The sequence below is a fragment of the Notolepis coatsorum genome (genome assembly GCF_963971535.1).
Source record: "Notolepis coatsorum genome assembly, chromosome: 17".
In the NCBI taxonomy this organism is placed as follows: Eukaryota; Metazoa; Chordata; class Actinopteri; order Aulopiformes; family Paralepididae; genus Notolepis; species Notolepis coatsorum.
This window is the reverse complement of record NC_140181.1, coordinates 69,186,689-69,212,665: the sequence shown is the minus strand read 5'-3', so window position 1 is coordinate 69,212,665 and position 25,977 is coordinate 69,186,689. Positions and strand designations below refer to the sequence as shown.

Genomic DNA, 25,977 nt, shown 5'->3' with positions numbered 1-25,977 from the left:
AGAGTATACATTTGAGGGGGAATAAACTGTGCATTGGAGGAGGTTGGGTATGTGGGGTGGGTTGGGTAGGTGGGGTGGGAAAACGCATCTCCTACGCAGAGATGTATATACGTCGTCCATCTTTAATTTGTTCGGTTTACAAAACAAGGGAGTTTTGATAAACGTATACTATATTTGTTGGGACATTATGCATTGTGGGCATGAAACGGAAGCCGGTTCGTACCCTTCTCATAAGCATCATACCTTGTTCGTTCTACCTGCATCAATAATTGTGTCCACTAGATGGCGCATAGTGTACACCATAGCCACAGCGAATGCCTGCATTTTGATATCAAGCACAGAAACGGAAAACAGAACATAACTTTTTATTCAAGTATTAAAATGTAAAGCAGTTATTTTGAATATCAACAGACTCATAAAATACGAATCAACGCAATTAGAAAAGCAAAACTCCAACCTTTCGTTAACAATCAATTTGCAATGTGCAATCCCTCTAAATATTGTCTTCTGGCCCCTTCTCAATCATGTACTGCATAGAAATGTTTGCACGGTAGCTTTAGTAAACTACAGTCCTGTGTCCCAAGGAGATTTGAGTTGGTCCCTTAACAAAAATACAAAGGTGATGAAACATGAGGGAGAAAGAGTATCCAATGTATTGTATGGGTCAAATATATTCTAATCAAATGAATGATAGGGTTCACCACTATTCAAGCATGTTACTGGACGCAAAAGCAATTGAACAGATATAGCCTCTTCTTCAGGCTTTTTAGCTTTTGGACAACCAGAATGTTTATAAATGAGAAGTTAATTAAAATACACACCATATACATTATTCTCGTGAACTGTAGAATATTTCTACAGAAAGCCAGATATAGCTACAAACATAATTCTGTTAACCTATGAACTAAAACAACTAAACACGCCTGAACGGTTTGTCATTCATTAGTAACAGCATGCTTGATCTTTATCAAAATGTAATATAAGAAAGGCACGACAAAAAGGGGTACGTTTTTCCAAAATTCAAACCAAATAATGTTTTTTTCAGGCTTTTTAACTCTGTAATCTACTTAGACAAACAAATTTACAGCAGGTACCTCATTTTAAATGAGCAAGTTCTCAGGTAAGTCTCCCCAGTTTGACAGGGACAGAGGCATAGGTAATTAAAGAGCTGTTGTGCCTTTGATTTGGTTTAAAAGTGATCTACATGCCCTTTGCACTTGACATCGTCATATAAATCTGGTCAGTAGGAACGAGCACAACTGTACTACTACAACTGAACCGATGTAACGGCGGTCACTAGGCGCTAGCAGGCACTTAGCGCTCAGACACCTGTCCTCTGACGGCCTCGAACCGCGAACCCTCCACTCACCAGCACCACGTGACCAGGTATGTTAAACACCACGGGTCTTATCCATCCTTCAGCCCACCTGAAAAGGATCAGGTTCGGGCGGCGAAGTGGAGGTTATTTAACTTAAGAGTGAGTTTTACACAGAGGGGACACCATTGTGAGGTTTCAACAGAGAAACCCTGGAGACGTCTTCAAAATAAACGGGCTCAGAGGATGACAAGGAACCTCGGGGGAAGTCGTAAGACATACGACATAAGCGGTCGTAAATAAGAGACATCGAGTAACACGTTCTTCCAATTTAAGTGACACAGGAAGAATGGAGGGAGATGAAGAGTGCCAAAGCAACTGACATCAGCTAGTAGCCATGGAGCTAATAGCTCATGACCGCACACACACTGGAGTTTGCTCGGGGCGACTCATCCATGAAGAGGAAACAAAAGCATTTACTCCTACTTTGCTGAAAAACAAATACCCTTCCAAAGTGCCTGTGAGTGCTTTAGATTGCAATGATTCCTTCCTATTGAAGCAGTGCTACTCTGCCAAGTCGTCCAAGTACTATCCTTAGAACAGGAAATTAGTAACAATCAAATAAGAGACTTATTAAACAGACGGGGAGACAAAAGAAAGAAAAGGAAATGTGTGCTTGTAACAAATAAAGAAAGGGTTCCCCGGCCAGGAAATAAACATTAATCCAACATAATAAATTGTCTTTTCTTTTTTTTAACATTTCAAACTTTGATTTCTGAGTAAATATATAAGTACCTCAAACTTCAACACGCTATGACACACTTCAATGAGTGTATCAGATATCAGTCCTATTGCGAATGGTGACAGGTAGAGAGGATTGTGTCTCAAGAATGCACTGCACTCAAAAGTATTTGTTCCACACAAAGCACTGGGTTTAAGCCGAAGAAAAACCGAATGAACAGGGTGTGATGAGTTTGGGCTCTGGTGCTCACGTCACGCAGCCTTGTCTTCGGCTGTCCCCCCAGGGCCCGACAGTCTCAGAACAGGACCCGCAGCCTAGTCATGTCCAGCATGAGGGGCGGTCGGATGTTCTAGAAAGTTCCGGAACGGTCCGGCCCTTTCACACCGTCAGTCCGCTGTGATGCCTTTCTCTCTGAGCTCCTCCGTCACTCGCACCAGGTACGTGGGGTCTGGGTAGCCAAAACTGTCAGAGAAAATTAAATGCCATAATGAGTATTGTAGAATAATTGTATCTCCCCCTCCATCCCACTTGTGATCCCACTCCCCACAGACAGCCTACTGTCCTCCAATACGCAAGTTTTGTCTACCCTCCCCCATTCACCCACCTTTTCGTCTTACCCTCACCAACCACCCTATGTCTAGTGTCTCCCCCGAACCCCCCCCTTCCTTACGTCGCCCCCCTTCTCCTAATTCTCCGCCCCCTCCTCCAATCCTGAACCTGGGCCTCATTAGAATCTGGGAGCTCACCCGGGGACACACCAGCCGTGTCCCCGTTGGGTCATTCAGCTATATACTAATAAACCTGTGTTAACCAAGTCTATCTTTGACTACCTACAATCATTGATCAGGTTCATTCCCTCACAGTATGTCAGCGCTGAACAGCAACGGTGCCGTTATCTATTTGAAGACAGCAGTCGGTAGCTTTTGTTTGACAGGAGCTTAAATTAAATCTGTCAGTAAGTAATACCTGGAACACGAATGGCCTTTTCTCGGATAAAAAGAAAACCCATCTCTGGTACAACTCTTTTGGAACATTCCATTAACTGCTATTAGCATACAACTAAAAGGCTACACATACCAGCGTGGTCCCCCCCATATCGAGGTCTTGTGGTGGATGTCATTCCAGGTGATGACGTTATGCATGCCAGTGGTCATGGAGGTACCGATGGTGAAGATAAGGCGCTGTTCGAAGGCTCTGCGCAAGAGGCCCAGCACGCGGTTCCCCTCAGGGCTGTCCGGGAGGTAGGCCACGCGGTCCGTCCCCGGGTACCGCACACCTGGGTTTGGGTGTTCCGGCTGTTAAGGACAAGAGGCAGAAAGCAAGGCCACATTTAGGCCAGTGGGGTGGTTTAGCTGCTATATAGTGAAACCACAGCCTTGGAAAGACAGCGATGCCTGATGTAAGTTATCACTGCCGATTAAGCCAGTTATGCAGGTTAACCTTACTGCAACACTTTTATATAAGCCATTTAATGTGAACTGTTGTACAGCTTTTAAAAGATAATTACTGTGGCTGTCTCAGGTCTGTCATTAGCTCAAATATAAGTGGTCACTGATTCTTCAGAACTGGGACAAAACATGTTCCACAGAGAGAAGTCATTCTTTTGTTGAACATTTGGTGATTGGCAACATTAACTGGGGACACTTTGTATGGTCTGTAAAACCAGTTGTCCTGAGACAAGTGAGCCGTTTCAAAATGTCCATAAAAAGGGTGAAATAAATCCTTGACATTGTTGTATAGTCTAACCAAGAGGGCGATTGTTTGACAGACCAAACAAAGTGGCACTCTGAGGAATGCTCTCTGGAGCTGAAATGCGTTGGTGGTATGCATTATTTTTTTTGCATTTTCTTTTATTGTTGTACTTAGCCATGTCACAATAAAGGAATTTTATTTTTGCCACGGAACAGTGTGCATTGGAAAAAATTTTAAGTTTTCCAAAAACAACCAAAGATTTTGAACTATTCTACTAAAGGAGACAAACTTAAAAACTCTTAATTGCTATTGATCTAACCCATCCCAAACAGCACCTGATACCGGTTGGAATAATTGAGGTCCCACGCAGCGCTCCTATCCAATATATTGAACAAAGAAAGTGAATTTTAATTTCAAGTTCTGACCACTGAAATTGTGTCCTGTGTCAAGATTTTCTAAAAGCCAAATATCCTCTAGGTAGCACATGCTCAGCTATAGAAGACCCATTGGCTTGCCACTATTTGGTTGTTTCAGGTCACAAAGATTAATATTCTCCTATATTTTAGATACCAATATTGCTGTGACCACACCCATGATGTGTCATCGCCATTGCTTGCTATTAGAATTATCTGTAATTACAATATGAATTTACATATTTAAAGTAAGGTCTAATGGCAGCTATTCACTGAAGGAAAACAAAACGGCTTCTGTGTTTAACACTCAGTTGAGATGTAGCCTAGAAGATATGTGATGTTTAAATGTATGAAAGGATTTAAGTAATTAGAATTCAAGTTAACCGACTATTACCGGTGATACATCAGACATCTTGCTTGCAACTGGTCCAGAATGCTGTGGCCAACCTTGACGGGTTCCACGAAGAGGGACCATATTAGCCATATTCTGGCCTCTCTTCACTGGCTTCCACCCCGCTTTAGAATTGATTTGATTTTAAGATTCTGCTTTCTGTTTTCAAAGCCCTGGCTGCTATCATGGAAAGCTACCTCTAGTCTTTACTGCAAAGAGCACAAACCATCGGCTTAACTACCTAACTGTACTTGGGTTTGGTCTCACCACACTGTGTACCCATCCCCAAATCTAAAACAGACGTGGGCCCCTTGTGATATCTGCACATGCTGTTGGCCATTTCTTACAGATTTCATGTGTATCATTGTCAAATCAATTGTGATGATGTCATCTATGATGTCCCTGCTGCTTTTGATGTGTCACTTACTGGTCAGTCAAGAGTCTCGAGGGGAGTTTTCCTGGGACTGCTGTGTTTAACAGATGTTTTCCTGATGGCATTAGACTGCCATTTACAACAAAGGTCAACGCATTAGGCCTATATTAATAAGAGAATCCTCCACAGGAGGATATTTCAATAATATGTACTTTGTTCTTTATGCTCCAAATAGTAATGAAGCTGTGGATATCACATTTTTCTACGTGAAGAATATAGAATGAATGTGTTGAAGATAAATATTGTTAGACATAAGCTAGTAATAGACATTAGACATGTAACAATATTGTTAACCTAACCCTAGTCCCCATGATGTATTTTGGGTACATTTTGTATGACACTAATGGCATGCGCCTGAATCATGTGGTCTATAAAGATGGCAACGTTGTACATGTTAATAAGAGCATTTGCTCGAAATGTCACTTGTACTTGAATAAACCGCAAATATAAGGGGAGCTACGGTGTGGACCTCCTTCTGTTCTTAATTGCACTATGGTTACACCGCATATTGTGACACAAAAGAAGCCACAAAATGCAAGGAGGGGCTGAAAATGTATCATACGTGTCTGATGTGTCTAACTGTAATTGGGTATAAATTCACAAATTAATCTCACGCCTCATAACAAATAAACAAGTACCCAAAACCTGTTCCATTTTTGTTTAAATGTAGGTTATTTGATTCTTAATATTGTGACAACATTGTGTAGTGAGTGATCCTTGCACAGTATAAAACTGAAAGCATTATTTCACCCATAAAGAATTATCCACAAGATGACATGGTGCCAGTAATGCAGACGGTAACTCCAGCTCTTAGCGTCACATGCTACATGGGTTATTACGCACCGCCTGCAGGCCAGGGTGGAAGCTGTAGATGATGCAGACACAACCGAAGCCTTCGTGACCAGGCAGCTCCAAGTCCGGGTCCCTCTCCACCATCATGCTGCCATTGGCAGGCTGGTTCCCGATCAACTGACCGTACACCAGCCGACACACAGGACACGCTCTCTTCACCTTGAAGGCCTGATCCAAGCAAGAGCGACAGAAAGAGTGTCCACACCTCTCCAGGGTGGTCTTCTCCACGATGTCCCCCATGCAGATGGAGCAGGCGTTGTTCTCCTCTGCCTCGCTGTGTGAGGCCATGCCGGGGTCCATGTCCTTCCTGTGGGCCGCCTCGTGGAGCAGCACACACGCCTCCTCGTCAGCGGGCTTCCTGAACCGCTGCTGCTGCCTCTGGGAGCGTCGGGGATGGGGAGGGGGGGGTGGAAGCAGGCTCCCCTCTCCGTTTGGCTCCAGGACCCCAACGCAGGGCAGCAGAGTCCGCTTCCTCTTGGGACCGCCCTCCTGTTTGCTCATCTCTTTGCGGGCACAGCGGCACAAGTCAATGAAGGCTTTGCGGGTCTCGTTGGAGATGGGTCCCTCCATCAAGCCAGCCCCAGCCCTCCTGGAGCCGTCCACCGGCTGCAGCCGCACAGCACAGCAACCCCCCCTCTCTCCACGCCTAATGATACCAGCACTCATCCCCTGCTTGTTCTGGAAGTCGATGAGCCAGGGCCGCCCAGCTGCAGCCAGGTAATCCCACACCGCCTGGGACACCAGCACCTCATCACTACCCTGGCCGGCACGCACACTCATCTCATCAGAAGAAACTGCAAAGAGATGCACACAAGACACATCAACAAAACACTTTTAGTCCCGCTGGAGCGTTTGCATTCTTGCAAGCCTTATAGGTACCGGAATACAAATTCAGTTATAGAAGTTGCAGTATTTCCCCATTTTTCACAAACGTCTCACTATATTCTATGCGATCATACATGTACGTTTATCCATTTTATATCACGAAAAACATAGCAGGAAAAGTATTATTTTTTTTTGTAGCTAGGTGGCTTTATTCCTTTGCAACTCGGCCTATATCATCATGTGCTCGAGAAGCTATGCCTGTTCTGCACAAGCAAAATAACGAGCGAGGCAAGGAGGATTACAGACCTGTTTCAGTTTATCTCTAGTCGTAGTTGAAATATTCTCTTAAACTACTAGTGTATTATCTTTTTTTTTAGGACAACCCCCATTGAGCTAGTCGCAGTGGCCGCAGCACGTCAAGACCCACACAGTACACAACAGGCAGGCGGTATCGCGCGGCATTGCTGGGGACGGATCAGCTGTTCTGATATGCAGACTGTGTAAACAAAGGAAACTGCACCCCGGGCTGCTGTACATATTATTTGTTTCACAGTAACAGTAACATGACACAAAGAGAAATACCTATTGGATAAACTGTATTACCTTGTGATCCCATATATTCCCTTAATCTTGAATAAAGCTTCCTGTTGAACAAGAAAAGAGAGGAAAAACTGAAGGACTGTGTTGTGGAGAATAAACGTTATCACGGCAGGTCGAAGACATTTGACTTGAGCCGTTTCCGCGAGCGAAATGACCAATTTGGTCTGCGCATGCTTTAATAATTTAGCAACAAAATAAGCCTTTCTTCTAATATTTCGATACCTCACCCTTTGTCGTTGCTCGTCGATGCCTGTCAATGGGTTTTATCGGATGGATTAGAGATCAACACCATGGGATGAGGCCTTATTCGCGTGCTGCAGTTTTATCTGCGAATGAGAAGTCTTTTGTAGTCAAGGCATGATATCCAGTCACACTCATCTCGATTTTTTTTGCATCCCTACCCTGTGGCAAACAAGCCTCCATCGGATCCTTCCAGCATCTCGTTCTCGCCAGAATGTGCGTTCCTCGTATGTCCTTGGACTTCGGAAACCTTTAGTTTACACGCCAGCTCGTATCTGACACGGACCACCGCAGAAGCTATTACTAGACAGCGTATTGTTAGACTAGAGACCGATCATTTGGCCTTTCGCATCTTTTCATGTCACTGTTTTCGCGTTCGACCCATGTCCCAGCAAATTCTTACCAACAAAATAACTATTAACGGGAGTCCCGTTACGGGACTACGAGAACCTACGACAGTGACCAGGAAGTATCGTCACCAGGAACTAACTTGATTGGTTAATGTGGTATTATTTGGCTGTGAATCACTGGGGTTGACTAATCCTTATGTCATAATAAAAGAAACGCATAATTGGGCTACCTGGGAATATCTCACTTGTGCCAGTTATACCAAGATATGTTAGTAACAGTAGGCTACGACCTGAGAACTACTGCTCTAATAATATAAATATACATACAGTACTGAGATGTGCATTACGATTTAAATATCAAACAATACTACACCACCTTTCATTTGGGCTATTATCTAGGCTAATGGGAAAATGTTAGCCAGCCTTCATCCTATGTTGTATTTAAAGCGTTTGAGTATTAATGTGTTTTATTTAATTTCCTTGGTTATTATTCCTTGGCTAATTCTAACCTTTCTTCTTAGAAGACTGGTCGGAGCCTTTCCCCCAGATGTAGGAGCCTGCTTTCCCCCCAGATGTAGTAATGGGCCGTATTCGAGTTCACTACCTGAGATGTAAAAGAAAAAAAAAGCTTTTTGATACTATATGCAAAAACACATCTAGTACTATATGCAAAAATACTGGGGTGATGCACCTTTTGATGTATAATTTCACTGGTGAAAGCCAATGTGGGGAACTTGGAACAGGAGTGTTCTCTACTAGAGTTCCGTCACTGCAAGACTGCACACGTTGTACAATAGAACTCTGTGGATCTCGCTGGTGACAAACTGAAAAGTCTTCGTTATATTATGTAAAACAACTGAAAGACAACAGGGACGGCCTGATCCCACCCTCACCTCATCCTCACCAACATGGTTCAAACATCTCACATCAAACAGCTAAAAGCTGGGGAGGCATCTTTAGTCACCCTTTTATTTTTATTTTTTAAATAATTTTACCATTATAGTGCAACAAAATATGTTCCTCCTGCCTCATTACTGTGGTCCTTTTATTTAACATTAAGTGCTTTTGTTTTCAGGTTTATCTTTTATAATGAACCAATATAATTATAATTTATAATGAACCACAGCTGCAAACATTTCTTCTTTCATTGATAACAGTGTAATTAACAGTGTTCATATAGGGATGGGTATCGTTAGGACTTTATCGATACTACTCTTATTGATACTGCTTATAGCAGGGTTTCTTAATGTGAAGGAGACCTACTTGTCCTACCACATTAGTGTATGTAAGTACAACAGATAGCATGTACTATAATGCTGTATCTACCATATATATATATATATATATATTTTTTTTTTACCACATATCCTCACCTGTCTGTACTTACCTGCACATAGTCCTTTACTATATCTATATCTGTACCCTACTCTTACTAGTTAGGCTGCTGGCCAGTAGTAGTCATACTAGAGCTATTTATATAATACAACTCTGTATATACATCTGATTAGCACTACACTCAGTAGTACTCATTTGTATATTTTGTACCCAGTTTAACCACCTGTACATTGTATATTGCTGTAGCACTTTACTGCTTTACATTTGCACTCTGGTTAGATGCCGTACTTCTTTTCATTGTACTGTACTTGTGCTTTATAATGACAATACATTTTAATCTAATATAATGTAATCTAATCAGATGCTGAAGGTAATTGATCATGAGGTTACAACAGGCTGGTCTGGTTTGATTGATTGATTGAAAACTTTATTAACAGATTGCAGAATGGGTACAGTACAGTACAGCTCAATACATACAATTGTTAAGGGGATGCAGACCAGAGAAAGACTTTCGTCTTGTTTACATCAGGGTCCCCCATTTTCAATTCATCATAACATATATGACATACAGATAGACAGTACTGCTACATATTTTTTTTTTTATCCACTTTTTCTCCCATTTTCTATATTTTCTCCCATCCCAATTTCGTATCATCCAATTCAACCCTCCCCTGTCACAGACGCTGTTTCTTGCCTCCCACAAGCCGGCTGCAATGTGGACTAAGTCATACATAGCACAAGTCCCCTCCGGTACTTGAGGTAACAGCAGTCGCATCTTTTCACCTGCGCAGCTCGATCTCTCAGTGGCGAGGAGTAACGCGTGGGAGGCTCACGCTGCCCCCGACACTTCCTGATTCTACTGCGCAGGCGCACCAACCGACCTGTAGGAGTCGCTGTCCACAACGCCCGATCCCCACCCATCAATTTCCAACCCCCTAATACGGCCAATGTGTATTAGTACGGACGACCAGCTAAACTGAAAGCAAATGTGGAGCGCTGGGCTCGAACTGACAACTGTACAAGCAAAACTGTACATTGGAATATTGACAAGACCATACTTGGTAATTTACTATACATTGGAGGGGGTTGTGTTAGGACATTTACAGGGGCCAGTTTCGAATTGCAGTCTCCCGTAGGTGTTTTTTGAGAGTGTTTTTGAAAGTGGGTAGTGATTCACATTCCTTTACAGCTTTGGGTAAGGCGTTCCACATTGATGTGGCATAATTGCGAAACGTGTTTAGTCCCTTGTTTGAGCCGAATCTGGGTTTAACATGATTTGTGGAGCTCCCTCTGGTGTTGTGATCGTGGTATTCACTGACCTTTGGGAAGTATTTTGACATGTACATGGGTACCTTGGTCGTGTAGTGTATCTTGTAGACCAGGCCCATTGCAAGTTGCTGTACTCTGTCGTCTACTCTAAGCCATCCTAGGTTGTCAAAGTGGGCAGGGGTGAGGTGGGTTCTAGGAGTAAGGTCAAGCAGTAGTCTGACCAGTTTGTTTTGAGATGTTTGTAATTTAGTTTTTAGCGCCTTTGAGGTGCTTTGGTACCATGAGGTGCAAGCATAGTCGTAGTACCCTTGAATGAGTGCTCCTGCCAGAGTCTTCAGGGTATTCTTGTTTACCAGTGAGGAGATCCGGTACAAGAATCGAGTTCGTTGGTTGACTTTTTTTTATTACATTGGATGCCATTTTGTCACAGGAAAGATTTCCTCTAGGATGGAACCCAGGTAGGTAATATCTTCTTTCCTTGTGACAATATTGTCACCCACTGTAACTGAGAAGCCGTCGGTCTTGCTGAGTTTGTTATTTGAACCGAAGAGAATGGACTCTGTTTTGCCCATGTGTAATGATAGTTTGTTATCAGCAGATTTTGCCTAGTACCGAGCTGAGGGTTTTTTCAACCTGTAACTTGTTCTTGTCAGAGACCAGCAGGGCTGAGTCGTCCGCAAACAGGAACAAGTTGCAGTCACAAGCTGACGACATGTCATTTGCATAAATTAGGAACAGTAGTGGTCCTAGTATGCTTCCTTGTGGAACACCACAGCTCACTGTGAGGGGGGGGGATAGGGTACCGTTTACCTCCACCATCTGTTCTCTCCCCTCCAGGTAGGATTGCATCCAGCTCACTGATAAGACTATCAAAACCAATTGCTTTTAGCTTGTCAATCAGAATGGTGTGATTGACAGTGTCGAAGGCCTTTTGTAGGTCCAGCATGACCATGCCGCAGTATTTGCCCGCGTCCACCTCTTGTTTGATGTGGTCGTTTAAATAGAGAAGGCATGCGTCAGTGGAGTGGGATGTTCTGAAGCCAGATTGGAATTCGTAGATTCGATTTTTTTCCGCGAGGTACTTTTCGACCTGTTCGTATACAATTTTTTCCATGACTTTCGAGATGGAGGTGAGGATAGAAACAGGGCGGTAGTTGCCTGGGTCTAATTTACTGCCCTTTTTGTGCAGGGGAGTGTTGGAGTGTTTAGGTGTTTACTCACGCAAATGCTATGTTGGTGCCGTTGCTTTTCTGAAGTAGTAAAGTTTCTAAAGATATTGGAAAACAAGAGTAACCATCCATTTTCGTAGTTACTTTAATGGTTACTTAACTGTATACATGTCATAGAGTCACGGGTCCCATAAACGCAGAACAAGAACGAGTGAGACAGATGTGAATATATAGATTGATATAACGTCCCATTTGAATGAGAATAGCATTCTTGCCTGGAATGGTCTCCCTGTTCTGTTCAATATATAAAAATATAAAGGCTCATAGCTGCTGTATTTTTTTGTCCAGTGTTTTTGTCTGGCTTGTCCAGTGTTGCATGAATATGACTGATACTTTGAGCTCCGAGCAGTGACTTTTAGCCTTTATCTTATTTTCATACCAGCGCTCGTTTTCCTATGCTTTGTTGTTGTTGTTCTTAGTTCTATTTTCTTATGTTCTTATGTACCTTAAGTCAAGTCAAGTCAAGAGTTTTATTTGTCACAGCATACGAGTATACAATGAAATGCGGGTGGTCTTGCCCGCAACGATGTGCAAATACAATAGTAATAAAAATATATAATAGAATCCAATAGAACGACATTGTGCAATAAAACAAGTAAACAGAGTAGGGCATATCGGTATATGTACATGAGTTATTTACAGAGCATGGTAGGACATGCTAGGTCCTGTGGTAGTGCAATACACTGTTAGCTACGGATGAGGCACTGGGTCTTTATGTACATGCTATATTATACAATCTCAAGTTATACTATACTATTCTTAAAGTGACCTTTCCTTTTGTAAAGTGGCCATAAGTGTGAGCGTGTGCAGCATCAGCATGAGTGTGTGCTTGCTCATGTTAAAGTGGCTGCTAGTGTGTGAGCGTGTACAGTGTGTGTATCGTGTGTGTGCTCATGTGTGCTTGTGTGTGGAGAGTTCAGGGTTCAAGGCTCTGATGGCCTGGGGGAAGAAGCTGAGCCGAAGTCTCTCTGTCCTAGTAGCTGGTGTTCGCAGGCTTCTGCCTGACCTCAGCAGCATGAACAGGCTGTTGTTGGGGTGGTGAGGGTCTTTCATTATTCTGCAGGATTTGCAACTCTTGTTGTATAGAACCTGCAGGGGTGGTAATGCAATACCCGTGGTACGCTCGGCTGAGCGGACCACTCTCTGTAGGGCCTTCTTGTCCTGTGCCGTGCTGTTTCCATACCAGGCAGTGATGTTTCCAGTCAAGATGCTCTCTCCAGCTCCGGAGTATCTTCCCAGATACTCTGAACTTCCTTAACTGTCTCAGGTGGTAGAGGCGCTGCTTCGCCTTTTTTACGACTGAGTCTATGTGTGTTGTCCATGTCAGATCCTCTGAGATGTGGACCCCCAGGTACTTAAAGCTGCTCACCCTGTCCACGGTATCCCCGTTTATCCTCAGTGGTGTGTGTCTCCTGCTGTCCTCTCCTATAATCCACGATCAGCTCCTTGGTTTTACCAATGTTCAGGAGCAGGCTGTTGTCCTGGCACCAGCGTTCCAGTACCTCAACCTCCTCCCGGTAAGCCTTCTCGTCGTTGTCCGAGATCAGCCCCACCACCACTGTGTCCACTTAGATACTATTGCTACCATGTATATATGTGTTTCATTACATGTATAATATACCTATTATTCACCTGTTCTATTCTCTATCCATCTATCATCCATAGCAACACTATATTATCATCTACATCCAGTTGGGGGATCCCCTTTGAACAGCCCATCTGAGGTTTCTCTCCTCCATGTCGCCTGTGGTGCTTTTTCCCCCCTATTGCTAGTTTTTTTAGTGAGTTGTTCCTTATCTTCATTGGGGAAAGTCTGGGTCTGGGAGTGTCGCATATTTGGATTTTATGGTGGTTTTTGTTCTTGATCTATTGTGATGTTTCATCTTGACTTGTACAGCCCATGGGGGCAATTCCATGTAACCTCGGGCTATACAAATACAATTGATTTGATTTGTACCTTGGTGTACACATCTCAAAGGACTTGACATGGTTTACACACTGTCATGGACTCATGGGGCTATCCCATGCCCTATAAGTAGGGATGCACATTGGCCATATACACACCACTCTACTCTTCTATGTATAACATCTTGCTGGCAACTCAAGAGTTGAATGTCCAGGCTGCAACTGATTTAAGGTTTATTGTCCAAAGAAAATGATGGTTGAGAACAGAACAGTTTGCGTCGTTTAAACATGACGCTTGTCAACCAAAGTGCTTCACATAGCTAAGCTAAGTGCAAAGAAAAGTATAAAATAAACGGAAAAATAAAATAAAATCAACGGATAGACAAAGGAAAAACAGAACAACACGTCAACAAGTACGGCAAGAGTCAAAGTGAGTCCGTGAAAAAACTCTCTCTCTCAGCAGGTGCAGCATAACATTACTTGTCCAATCTGTTTCTTCCACTGGGGAGCAAAACAACAGAGAAAATAAAAAGCAACCACTGGGTGATGACAACCTGTCTCTGACTAAATTTTTCCACCGCTTGGCCACATCCTCACACACACAATGACAGCTTTGTGACAGCAGCGCCTCTACTTCCATCAGAGGCCTGGGTTTAGTGTTCAGGATGGCCCCCAAGATACTTTTTACACATGCACCATCCTGGCAGGGGATATCATCGCCTGGTGCTGGAACAGCATCTCTTAGGACCGAAAATGCTCTGCAGAGAGTGGTACGGTCAGCTCATCTGTGAACACCCCGATCTTCAGAACATATCAAGCAGCCAAAAGACTCATGAAGGACTCCATACACCCAAGCAACAGTCTCTTCTCTCTTCTGCAGTCGGGGCAAACACTACCACAGCCTTGGGGCCAACACAGAAAGGCTCACAAGAAGCTACCATCACCAAGCCATCCGGATACTAAATGAGGTTGATTGATTGATTGAAAAGTTTATTAACAGATTGCAGAATGGGTACAGTACAGTACAGCTCAATACATACAATTGTTAAGAGGATGCAGACCTGAGAAAGACTTTCGTCTTGTTTCCATCAGGGTCCTCCATTTTCTCTGACACCAGCATACTACCTGTGATTGATTCTCCGTCTGATCGATTGTCTCTGATTGATACCTGTACATCATGTGCACAACAGCCAATATCCATTTGCACATCACATAAGAGCCAACCCTTCCTTGATGTTGTTATAAGACTTTACATTTTTATTATTAAGATGTTTTTCATTGACTACTGTTTTTAATTATCATTGTATTATTTTTCAACATGTCATTTCCCCACCCCTTCTAGATGCACAGTCCTGGGGGGGGGGTCATCTTTCAACTAAAGTCTAACCTATAGTCTACTGCCAAGACAGTGGGTACGAAAATGTGCCATTCATATAAAAATGGTGAGATTCCCCTTTAAACGGATCCGGACACGCGAAGCATGCTGGTAATTGTAGTCATCTCACAGAAAGCTAGAAGCTTGGACCTACGAATACGATAAACCTCAGCCCCAGTAAGTTATTCGAGATAATCTATTGCCATCGAACAGTTTAGGTTTCTATTTGTGTCAGTTGTCTTTGGAATGTAATCTTTAGTTTGAGGATTGTATTGAATTAAATCCATTTTTGTATTATCCACTCCTTAAACAGTAAACCAATACCTTTATCTAGTGAATGTGTCTGACAGATGGATCTTGTTGTTGTGACTTGCCCTCTGTAGGTAACGTGTTCGCTAACGTAGCCAGGCAGTAACGTTACCCCGGTATTCTAGCCAGCATCTCAACGAGCCTTGTGGCTATATGTTTATGAATAGAAAAGGGACGATTAGGTTTTACCTCACTTTTCTCCAAACAACCAAGAACCTCGTACGAAGTCTTGAGTGCGCAGGGTTGTGGATAGCAATGTCACTGTAGCTTTTCCATAACCACTGCACTTCCGCGTTACATGGAGCTCGTGAGGGGGGAAGTGGGGGAAGAGAGCGCGTGAATGAATGTTGATTAGATCCTTGACGTAAGTAGCCGTAGCGCTACAACCATAGATATCTATATATATATCTATGGCTACAACCACTTGCGTCAAGGCTCTAATCAACATTTATTCATTTTACCCCCCCTCTTCCATCCGCCCCCGCTCTCCCATGAGCTGAGCTCAAAATACCGGAAGTGTTGCGGTGGTCTGTGCGGTGCCCTCGCTGTATCACTCCGGTTTCACGAACAGCCGGGGCCAGCTCACCTCATGTCCCACACTGCAACTGACACACATAGCGGACTTATCACATAAGCCTTTAGTTCCATAAACGATTAACTAGCATTATAAATAGTGAAGCTTTGCCAGACCGCAGCCAGGCAATGGATGTATCAGATCACTATGAATTGAAAATGGGGGACCCTGATGTAAACAAGACAAACGTCTTTCTCTGGTCTGCATCCCCTTAAGCCGTACAGTACTGTATTGTACTGTATTGTACCCATTCTGCAATCTGTTAAATAAAGTTTTCATTCATTCATTCATCAACGCTATGTATGTTCAATACATCTCCTTTTCCTCCAACCAAGAAGTAACTATGAGGAAACAAAAATGACTTTATATATATGTATTTATTTAATTGCCAGGAATGAGCTGAAACCAGAATTTCACTATTGCTGTGGTGTATTTGACCCCCTCACTGGTGGTCCAGTCATCTCGCACGTGAGAAGAGTGACATGTCAGAAAATCATACTTTTTGTGACAATAATACACAAGTAGGGCCTATACTTCTGCACACTAGAATACAAGTCTTGGAGAGCAGGTGCTGGAAATCAAATAGGGATGCGAAGAAGATCTTTTGGGAAACGTTTTTCAATAAACAAGTTCTATTTGCAAGTTTAAGACTGACTACAGGCCCCTAGGATCAAAACAAGGTATTTCAATTATTCAGGTCTAGACAATGCAGAGGGCCCTGCACTAGGACCAGAATTCAGTTTGAACTAGATAATGATTCAGAGGGTTTTGCTGGCCCCTTAACGTGCCATTAGTTGTGTATTTCTGCAAACCGTGATTCCACAAACTCATATAATCCTTTGGTTCAACCTGATCTACTGTTTTATTCCTAGTCATGCCAGGTGAAGCCACAGAGACGGTGCCCATGGAGCTGGAGCTTCAACAGCCACAGGCAGACTCTGGTTTGTAAACTTGTCTTATCTGTCAGGCTCACATTGTCACTGTCCAGTCTTCTCGCCCTGGGGCATCTTCTAGTTATGTAGGCGTTACATGTAATGTTAAAACAACACTAGCTTTTTTTAAATTAATTTGGATGTCACTCAAAGGACATTTAGCTTACCGGTATTTCATGATGTGTTGGATACAGTTCATTGAAATGGAAAAAAGAGAAGTATGGCCTAAATCCCTGTGGAGTGATACTGTAGCTGTAGGGAAGAAATCAACTTCCTATTTCCAGTGAAGAGGTCTTTTTAAGAATTTTAATTAAAACACATTTTAGAACCAAATATAAACTAAAGAATGCAGCAAAAATATTTCTCAGTAAAAAATTACATTGGGACAAAACTGAGTTAAATGGGCAGTTCACCCAAAATTCAGGAGTTTCACGTAGGAACTATTTTCTACCGAAGTACACCCAGTTGTTCGGTAGAAAATAGTTCCTAAATGAAACTATTCACAACAAGGTCTGTAGATTGTCTTGAGTAACTGTGTCATGATATCTGGAAAGAGATGTTGCTTTTTTCTGTTTTTCAAATATATTTTTGGCGCTTTGAGTGCCATTCACCTCCATTGTATTGAGTAACGGGAGAGATATCCAAAACTAAACAAATCATATAAAAAGGATAGATGTCACTCTGGGTAAGGGGAAACATTTCTTTGAACTGCCCCTTTAAAGTAGCCTAATTGTGGATGAAGTGCCTCATTAATGTTTATTCATTATCTTTTCATTGATATATATATTTAATTATTTATATATTTATGATTTGTGATTGGACTTGTCCTGTATCATACATTGGTGATCTTAGTTATAAGACATCTAAACTTGATAATGATTTGTTCTTATAAACCAGTCAACTATATTTACAACCTTATTGGTTTTAATTAATAATTGAGACTTGTAAGTTTCAGGACACCTTTTAACAAAGTTACTAACATACTGTACATTTGGCTAAAGGTAATGTAGATTCTACTATATATTTGTTTTAAGGTTACTGAATGATAATGCCATTCATCAACTTTTCAGAGCCTGGATGCTGAATTATCTTTTATTTATGAGATCTAGGTATTTTTTCTTTCCTGCTATAAATACCAGCCACCGTCTTTCAAATCTGCACAATTAACTGTACAATATACATAATCCCCTAGACTAGGCTGACGTTTTTGTTAGACTATAGCTGATACTGATGACATCTTGGCATGATTGGTCTGATGTTTGGCATTCCAACTGAAACCCTGTCTTTCCCTCAGTCTCTAGCCCCGAGGTGCTCTCCTCCACTCCCCCTGGCCCCCCTACTACTAGCCTCCTTATCCATACCAGAACTAACGACACTAAAATGTGGACAGAGCCGTTGTATATACCTATATCCTCCTTACTTAAAGCTGTAAAGGTGGCCCCCAAGCACCCCACTCTGTCATCCACCTCCTATCCCCGGTCTCCCAAGTCCCTCCTCCGTTCCACTCCTTCCTACACACCCCTGGCCTCCTCCTCCGGCTCTCCTCCTGGCCATGGAGACCCAGCCAACCTCCAACCCAAGGTAATCAAAGCCAGAGAAATCGACGGATCACAAGTTGCCACTAACTTACTACAACCTACTAAACCCTCCTCTGCTCCAGGCATGGCCGATCTGCCACTCTCCGCTGAACCTAACACCATTCTGCCAGTTCTTGCCAACCCTATTCATCCTTTCCTGTCTGATACCACCAGTGCTTCCACACACATACACAAACCTCCTGCCATTCCTATTCTGTCCTCACTGTCCTCTGTTTCATATGCTGTCCACCCCAGAGTGGACACTACTACTACTACTACTACTACTACTGTCCACCCTTTTGAAGAAGGTACTTTCTTTTCCTCAGCCTCAGCCGTACTTCCACCTGCTCTGTCCTCAGTCTCTGGGGCTGTTCACACTGAAGATTCTGTGGTCGAAATCCCACCTGCTGAAGTTGCTCCCAAAGCTACATCTGTTAGAGCCTCCCCTTTTGCCTTTAAAGTCACCTGTCAGCCTGCAGCTCCAGCACCCATGTCATTTTCTGCTGCTTTAGCCCCTCGCCCCCCTAAGAGAGCCACTCCAAGTCAAACCCCAGAGCAGCAGGTGCATGTGGCAGCCTCCGTCCCTTCGAGGCCCCTGGCTGATGCTCCCGACCTGCACTCTGGCACCGTGGGCGGCGGCAGCGCTAAAGAGGTAGCCGAAAAGCAAGCCGAGATCGAAGATGTTTTGGCTTCCACTACCACTCCCCCCTCGCTAGCTTCTGCTGCTACATCTGTGCTCGTCGCTGTTGAGAAAATGTCCACAGCCTGGTCTCAGGAGTCTTCTCCATCTCCGTCCGATTCAGCCAAGCCCTCGGCCCCCTCTTCTGCCTCGGCTAGTGTGGAGGTTACGTCCTGTGAGTCGGCTCCGGTGTCTGTACCCGTTTCACCCCTCGAAGAGATCCACGACGTCCCTCCGCTGATTGCACCAGAGGAGCCTGTTGGCTCGGAGGACGAGACCTTTGAAGAACCCCCAAAGGTCTCGTCGTCACCCACCCCTGCTCCCTCCGTAGCTTCCTTCTTCCTTACTGAACCCCCTTCAGACCAAGATCCCACAGTGGAACCGGGGGTCAAGAACAAGAAGGGTATTTCTGTCAGTGGTGTGCCCTTTTGCATGGCATTTTATGTGGCACTAACCAGTAACCACATATGTATGAAGCTTATTAAGAAGAGAGGCAGACTTGAGTCTGTTTTAATTTTTTTTTACATGGTAGACACAGAAATAATGTATTTCCATAGTCATTCATATTGAATGAATAAATAGTGACACTAAGGGGAAAATACATTTCATTTAGTTAGTTTAGTTTAGTTAGTTAGTTTTCTCGAAGAGACAGTTGAATGTAATTGCTAGGGCCACATGCACACAATGGTCTTTCCATAAGAGAGGCTGACCAGTACCACTAAGCACTAAGCATCATTCAAGGCCCTAAGTGTCCTTACCCTTTGCCTCGACCTGTTCCACGTTATTACCGTACAACTGCTATCGTGTAAAAGGTTCTGCCACTGTTCTTTGCAGTCTGTTTTCTTGTTGAATGGTTAAATCAAACTCAAAATCCACTAGAATGTACTGTCTTGGAGCATGCGATTTGAAAGCTTTGTGGACTTTTTGTGTGCAATCCATTGTGTGTTTCCTCGTCTGTCCTTTACATGTTAATGCAGGATTTACCATTAATCACATAACACCTTGCCTTGAATATTTGGGTGATGGAAGTGTATTCATAGAAGATAAAATGTCTAATAACCAGGTGCTGAACTAGATAACTGTTTTATTCTGATGTTTTCTTTGTCTCTGTGATATGTGTTCTCTGTTTGGTCATTAATCCAGTACTGTAACCATTCCAGGGAGCTGTTGGAACTTAATAGATGTGTCCTTTTGTGATACATTACATTCTCTCCACACTACATTTGTTCAGTAAAACCAACTGCCTGTCGAAAAGGAGTACTGTATTGTTAATCTAATTGGCTTTCTCGTTGGCCGGTTTGTAGGGTCTGGTACGGAATCAGACAGTGATGAGTCTGTCCCCGACTTGGAGGAGCAGGACTCAGCCCTGGCACAGACGCAGCAGGCACAGGTATGACCATGGCAGCCCTCAACTGATGGTTTCAACTTGACAACATAAACATTCTAAATGGACTTCATTTGATTCCTCATCAGCAAACACTGCAACAAGGTCTTTAGAGAGGGAAACAAAAAGGTCTAGATGTTGACAATGTTTACTTGACGACAATGTGGAGATTCAGCAGCCACAGGGCAGCGCTGGGACCATTTAAATTAATAAAGCGTTTTGAACGGTGGTCCCACTCAGCATTCCAGTGGTTGTTTACTTCCACATCAGTGACCAACCCCCCCCCCCTTTTCTAAGAACCCTGCACTGCAACAAGGAAACTATAAAAGAAGGAAGGGCCATCACATCACTGTAGCGCGTGAACGCACATTGGTGCAAAGTGTAGAAACTTTCAGTTCGGCTGACATTGAGTGGAATGGTATCGGCCATCTCCTCGTCATTTATATAGGTTATTACCTCTGATGTCAGAATCATCAGCAATTTGTTGCATTGTTAACATTTGATATATTAGTGGATGTATATCTCCTCAGATAACGTGTATGTTATACATTATAAAATAGGCGTCAATAGAACTGGCAGCAAAGTCTGACACCAAGCAGAGCATAGAACGCTGGTATTCTGATGTGATGACCCTTCTTTCTTTTATAGTTCCCTTGCACTGCAACATGAAATACACTTGGGTCCAAGCTGTTACCAAACCTACCATAGAAACGCAATTCCGATGAGACGGTATATAGATGTAAACAAATTAAATAAAGGAAATTGGCATTGTTTCTCCAAATTGGAAAAAAGAAATGATAAAATCCTTGTTGTTTCCCCTCAGCTTGCTGCGGCTGCAGAGATCGACGAGGAGCCGGTCAGCAAAGCAAAGCAAAGCAGAAGTGAGAAGAAAGCCAGAAAGGTCCGCGACTTTAATTTAAACTCAAGGTCATTCCCCTTTATGTCCTTTAATCGTGGGCTTTATGTCTTCGATGGCTGCAGGCGTTTAATTTGTGTTGTAAAACCTCAGGCTATGTCCAAGCTGGGCCTCCGCCAAGTGACAGGAGTGACGAGGGTCACCATTCGGAAATCCAAGAACATTCTCTTCGTCATTCCCAAGCCAGACGTCTACAAGAGCCCGGCATCGGACACCTACATCGTCTTCGGTGAAGCGAAGGTGAGACAGATTTTTTTTGTTTGTTTAGCATTGAAAAGTTATTTCACTAATGTGCCGTGAATCATAGCAGCGAAGACGTATGGCACTGACACGTCGCTGCAGAAAAAGTGATGGGATCTGGTTTGATAATGATCTTCAATATGTCCCAGATTGAGGACCTCTCGCAACAAGCCCAGTTGGCTGCGGCGGAAAAGTTCAAGGTTCAAGGAGAAGCTGTCTCAAATATCCAGGAGAACACAAACACACCCACGGTACAAGAGGAGAGCGAAGAGGAGGAAGTGAGTGAAAAATGAAAAAATCTCTTGTCTCGCTACAGAAACACTAATATTTCCACACTTCAAATTCCTACTGGTTATGAGAAGAAGAAAAGGGAGAAAAAAAGCACAAAGTGACTGTCCTTCACTTAACAGGTTGATGACACTGGTGTGGAGGTCAAGGATATTGAACTGGTGATGTCCCAAGCGAACGTATCCAGGGCGAAGGCCATTCGAGCCCTCAAGAACAACAATAATGACATTGTCAATGCCATCATGGTAAGAAATACACATAATGGACATACCGGTAGGCTGCCAGGAGTGTATCCCTTTGCTGGCGTTGTTGTACACAATTGACCTTTCTCAAGCCCCACCTCCTCTTTTCTTGGTCCTCCAATCACAACTGTCGCTGTCGCTTCAGTGACAGTTGTGATTGGAGGATCAAGAAAAGAGGGTGGGCTTGATATAGGTCAATTCTAGGTTGCTTTGGATAAAAGCGTCAGCTAAAAGTAAATGTACAGGCATGGTGCACAGCAGAGGCGTTTGTGAAAGCAAGAGAGCAGTACTGAGAGAGTTGTCACGTCAGGTTGTCTTGCTATGTCAAATTTGATACCCTAGAATGTTGTGTCACGTTGTTTTGCTATGTCAAATCTGATACTCTAAAATGTTCTCAAACTTCATCTTCAACTTGGCACGTACATTATTTATAAATTGGGCTGTTCTCAAAGGAAAGTAGCATTTGCCTATCTTACATACCTCTATTCCATATAATAACTCTAATTTGTAAAAAGCTCATTTAAGTGATGAAAACTTAAAATTCAACCCTATCAGTTTCCTTCTAAGTCTATTTAATATTATAAATAGCTACTGTACTTTGATGTGATTTTCTACATACGCCACCAGGTCAGATACAATGTGATTGTAAGGAAATGTTATAAATGTGGCCCTAGATGAGGTGATTCAAATAACTAATAGCATTTTTATATTTTATTTTTGCAGGAGTTGACCATGTAGACATCAGATGACTCTCTTTCCAACGCTGGAGAAGATTAAGGGGAATTTCACCCAAAATACATATTGGGGAGGGGGGTCTGGGGTGGTAATGAAACATCCAAAGTGCAAAGTCCCCTCTAGCTTCAATCTCTTTGCACTGGATATCTTCATCTTGTGCAGGTCAAATGTTTTTACCAGTCACATGTGACGTGGAATGACTCGAATCAATGATGCGTGCGTGTATACTGTATATATATATATATATATGTATACTGTATGTATGTGTGTGTGTGTGTGTATATATATATATATATAAGCAGCCGTCATTCAGAAATCTGTTCCTCCAGAGTAAGCGAAGTCTGGCGGTCGTCCAGAATGAATAAAACTGCAGTTACATCTGTAGCTCTTGTTCTATTACATTCTTCCTGACCGCTAGAGGATGACTCATCCTGGCAAGGCCATCAGGAACCAACGCCTAATATCTCAAGAGGATGAAGGAGTCTGTAGTGTGGCTGCTGCAACGGCATGAGGGGTGGCTACATTGGCCGTGTAGAAATGGGCAAATGTGCATGGTTGAAGATAGCCGCAGCGCTGTCACTGGGAGGGACCCGGCCCCTTCAAAGCAGCCCATGATATTGCGTCACTCCTAAAACTGAGTGACATTTCATGTCGAGGGGCATTGGCAGCCACCTTGTAAGCATAGGAAGTTACATCCCACAATCCATTGGAACATTCTTTTTCTATTCATTAATGTAGAAAATTCAGTGTTCCGATCACAAATGAGGAAGAAGAAATGTTGTCTTCTGGATAGAAAACAGGTGGAGTTTTCTGAATTTGTCTCTAATTGTGCAGTAGCAGTGGGATTGCTTTGATTGTACCATGTAGATAAGGAGTGCACACTCCAGCTTTAATCTCTACGCACTGCTCTCGACGTGCGTCCTTGGTCTGCATCTGTGGCGAGGCAGGGCCTTCCTGACCACTGGTGTCCCTTTAGGCACAATGCCATGCGTCTGGAAATTGTAACAGTATAGATGCTTCGCTCTCCAGATGGGGGAGGGGGGGCCTATGGTCAGGTGACAATTGCACAACAGAGGTTGGAGCACATAAATGTGCTGCAACTTTGCACCGTGTGCAGTTGGCAGTGAGTCACTTTCTATTCCTGAAGGGCAAACATGTATTTGTCCATGACAACTTCTCTGCAGTCTTCCACATAAACCACCAGTGGGGGAATTTTAATTGACAAACTTGAGTTGGCATGTCTCATGTCATGCCATGTCTCCAACCGAGTATGAGGCAAAAAATGCGAACAGCCCCAATTGCCCCTTGTTTTGACCTGCTTAAAGGAATACTTCACCAAAAAACAATGCTGATTTTGCACATACTCTCACACGTCCAAAGATTCATTATTTTAGTTTGAACGTTTTGACAGAGTAAATGAGTAAATTGAGAATGAATAACTGTCAAACTAAATTAATATGTGCAAAACGGTTTAGAGTTTTGGGAAGTGTTTTGGTGAAGTGCCCCTTTTAATTCTAGGTCACATCCAACTTTTTTGGTATAATTTAAACACTTAACTTGTGCATGAGATGGAGATATCCAGTACTAAAGCACCATCTCTGGTGGTCAAAAAGAATGAAATAGCTTTGCCCAGTTATTTGTCAGAAACTAGTTCTATTCTTGGCTACGTCTGAACAAGTCGAGCAATGAATTTGAGCAGGATGTCCTAGAATGAAAATAAGCTATGATGATGAAGTTAAGATGGTAAACCAAGGTGGATTTAAGATTAGACTAGTATGTAATGGCAAAAAAATTTCCTAAATTTGGGTGGGCAGTTATGATTTTATTCTGTAATGTGGTCCCAGAACTCAGCTTCCAGTATAATTGATTCCCCAAGAATGATTTGCGAAATAGTCTTTAGCTCATTAGGTATTTGGTTGTAATGCTTTGTTAATTTGATTTGAAAAAGCCCTATCTTATGAACTTGAAAGCTATATTTTCTCAGTGAGGGTTTGGGCCAAACCCCTTTATTTTATTTTCATCGTTTACTGACCTGTATTTAACACGACATTGATGATACGAGGGCAATTTGCAATTCTCAAACCAAAATAATTTGTCCAAGATTGTTACAGTTCTGGAATACATGTGAGATTATGGGCATAATATACCTTTTTGTTTTTCAGTGAAATGCCCCTTAATGTTGCAGGGGTGGGAAATAAAGTTGTGGATTAATTTAATTACTTTTTGTTTTACTATAAACTGTATATTTATCCCTTGGTTGATAATAAAAAAATATTTTCCTTGCAAATTGTTTTAGTTTTTTGTGTGACATCATTTGTTTTTTTTTATCCACTTTTTCTCCCATTTTCTATATTTTCTCCCATCCCAATTTCGTATCATCCAATTCAACCCTCCCCTGTCACGAACGCTGTTTCTTGCCTCCCACAAGCCGGCTGCAATGTGGACTAAGTCATACATAGCACAAGTCCCCTCCGGTACTTGAGGTAACAGCAGTCTCATCTTTTCACCTGCGCAGCTCGATCTCTCAGTGGCGAGGAGTAACGCGTGGGAGGCTCACGCTGCCCCAGACACTTCCTGATTCTACTGCGCAGGCGCACCAACCGACCTGTAGGAGTCGCTGTCCACAACGCCCGATCCCCACCCATCAGTTTCCCACCCCCTAATACGGCCAATGTGTATTAGTACGGACGACCAGCTAAACTGAAAGCAAATGTGGAGCGCTGGGCTCGAACAGGCAAGCCCAGCGTCTCCAGATTTCGTGACGAGCGCCTTGCCCACTACGCCACGTAGCCGCCTTTGTGTGACATTTGTATGCAGGTTCTTATGGCACACAAGGCTAATTATAATATCCACCTAGGCTACATCGACACGTAATGTTATTTGCCGTTTGTATGTTAAGTCCCACACTTTGCTTAGAAATGATCGTACGCATGGTTTACGCACATATCTGTGCGTACGCACCATTGATAAATGAGGGCCCAGGCCTTCTGCTCGGCTGCACCACACCTGTGGAACAGCCTCCCCATCCAGCTGAGGGCACCACAGTGACAGAGCCTGACCTCTTTTAAAGCAGGCCTGAAAACCTATCTGTTTCAAAAGGCCTTTGAGTGCTAGCGTTTCCTTTTTTTCTTGTGC

At 43.1% G+C, this 25,977-nt stretch overlaps 2 protein-coding genes across 10 annotated transcripts; one reads left to right on the top strand and one right to left on the bottom strand.

Moving 5' to 3' along the window:
* Positions 1–349: 349 nt before the first annotated feature.
* On the bottom strand, positions 350–15,535 carry dtx3 (deltex E3 ubiquitin ligase 3). 9 transcript variants are annotated; one of them, XM_084333169.1, is made up of 6 exons: positions 7,665–7,929; positions 7,491–7,604; positions 7,267–7,307; positions 5,830–6,632; positions 3,135–3,352; positions 350–2,519 (listed from the first exon to the last, which is right to left on the bottom strand). In XM_084333169.1, the coding sequence occupies exons 3-6, from the start codon at positions 7,277–7,279 to the stop codon at positions 2,444–2,446; spliced, it is 1,110 nt and encodes a 369-aa protein (XP_084189295.1). In that variant the 5' UTR covers positions 7,280–7,307; positions 7,491–7,604; positions 7,665–7,929; the 3' UTR covers positions 350–2,443. The 9 variants fall into 9 exon arrangements, with proteins under 9 accessions (XP_084189295.1, XP_084189296.1, XP_084189292.1 ...); XM_084333170.1 differs by having other exon boundaries at positions 7,486–7,589; XM_084333166.1 differs by having other exon boundaries at positions 7,491–7,589.
* Positions 15,096–25,129, top strand: LOC311243815 (nascent polypeptide-associated complex subunit alpha-like). The gene is made up of 8 exons (XM_084333178.1): positions 15,096–15,143; positions 16,722–16,790; positions 20,342–20,427; positions 21,245–21,322; positions 21,431–21,577; positions 21,727–21,855; positions 21,988–22,110; positions 22,831–25,129. The coding sequence occupies exons 2-8, from the start codon at positions 16,724–16,726 to the stop codon at positions 22,843–22,845; spliced, it is 645 nt and encodes a 214-aa protein (XP_084189304.1). The 5' UTR covers positions 15,096–15,143; positions 16,722–16,723; the 3' UTR covers positions 22,846–25,129.
* Positions 25,130–25,977: the final 848 nt, after the last annotated feature.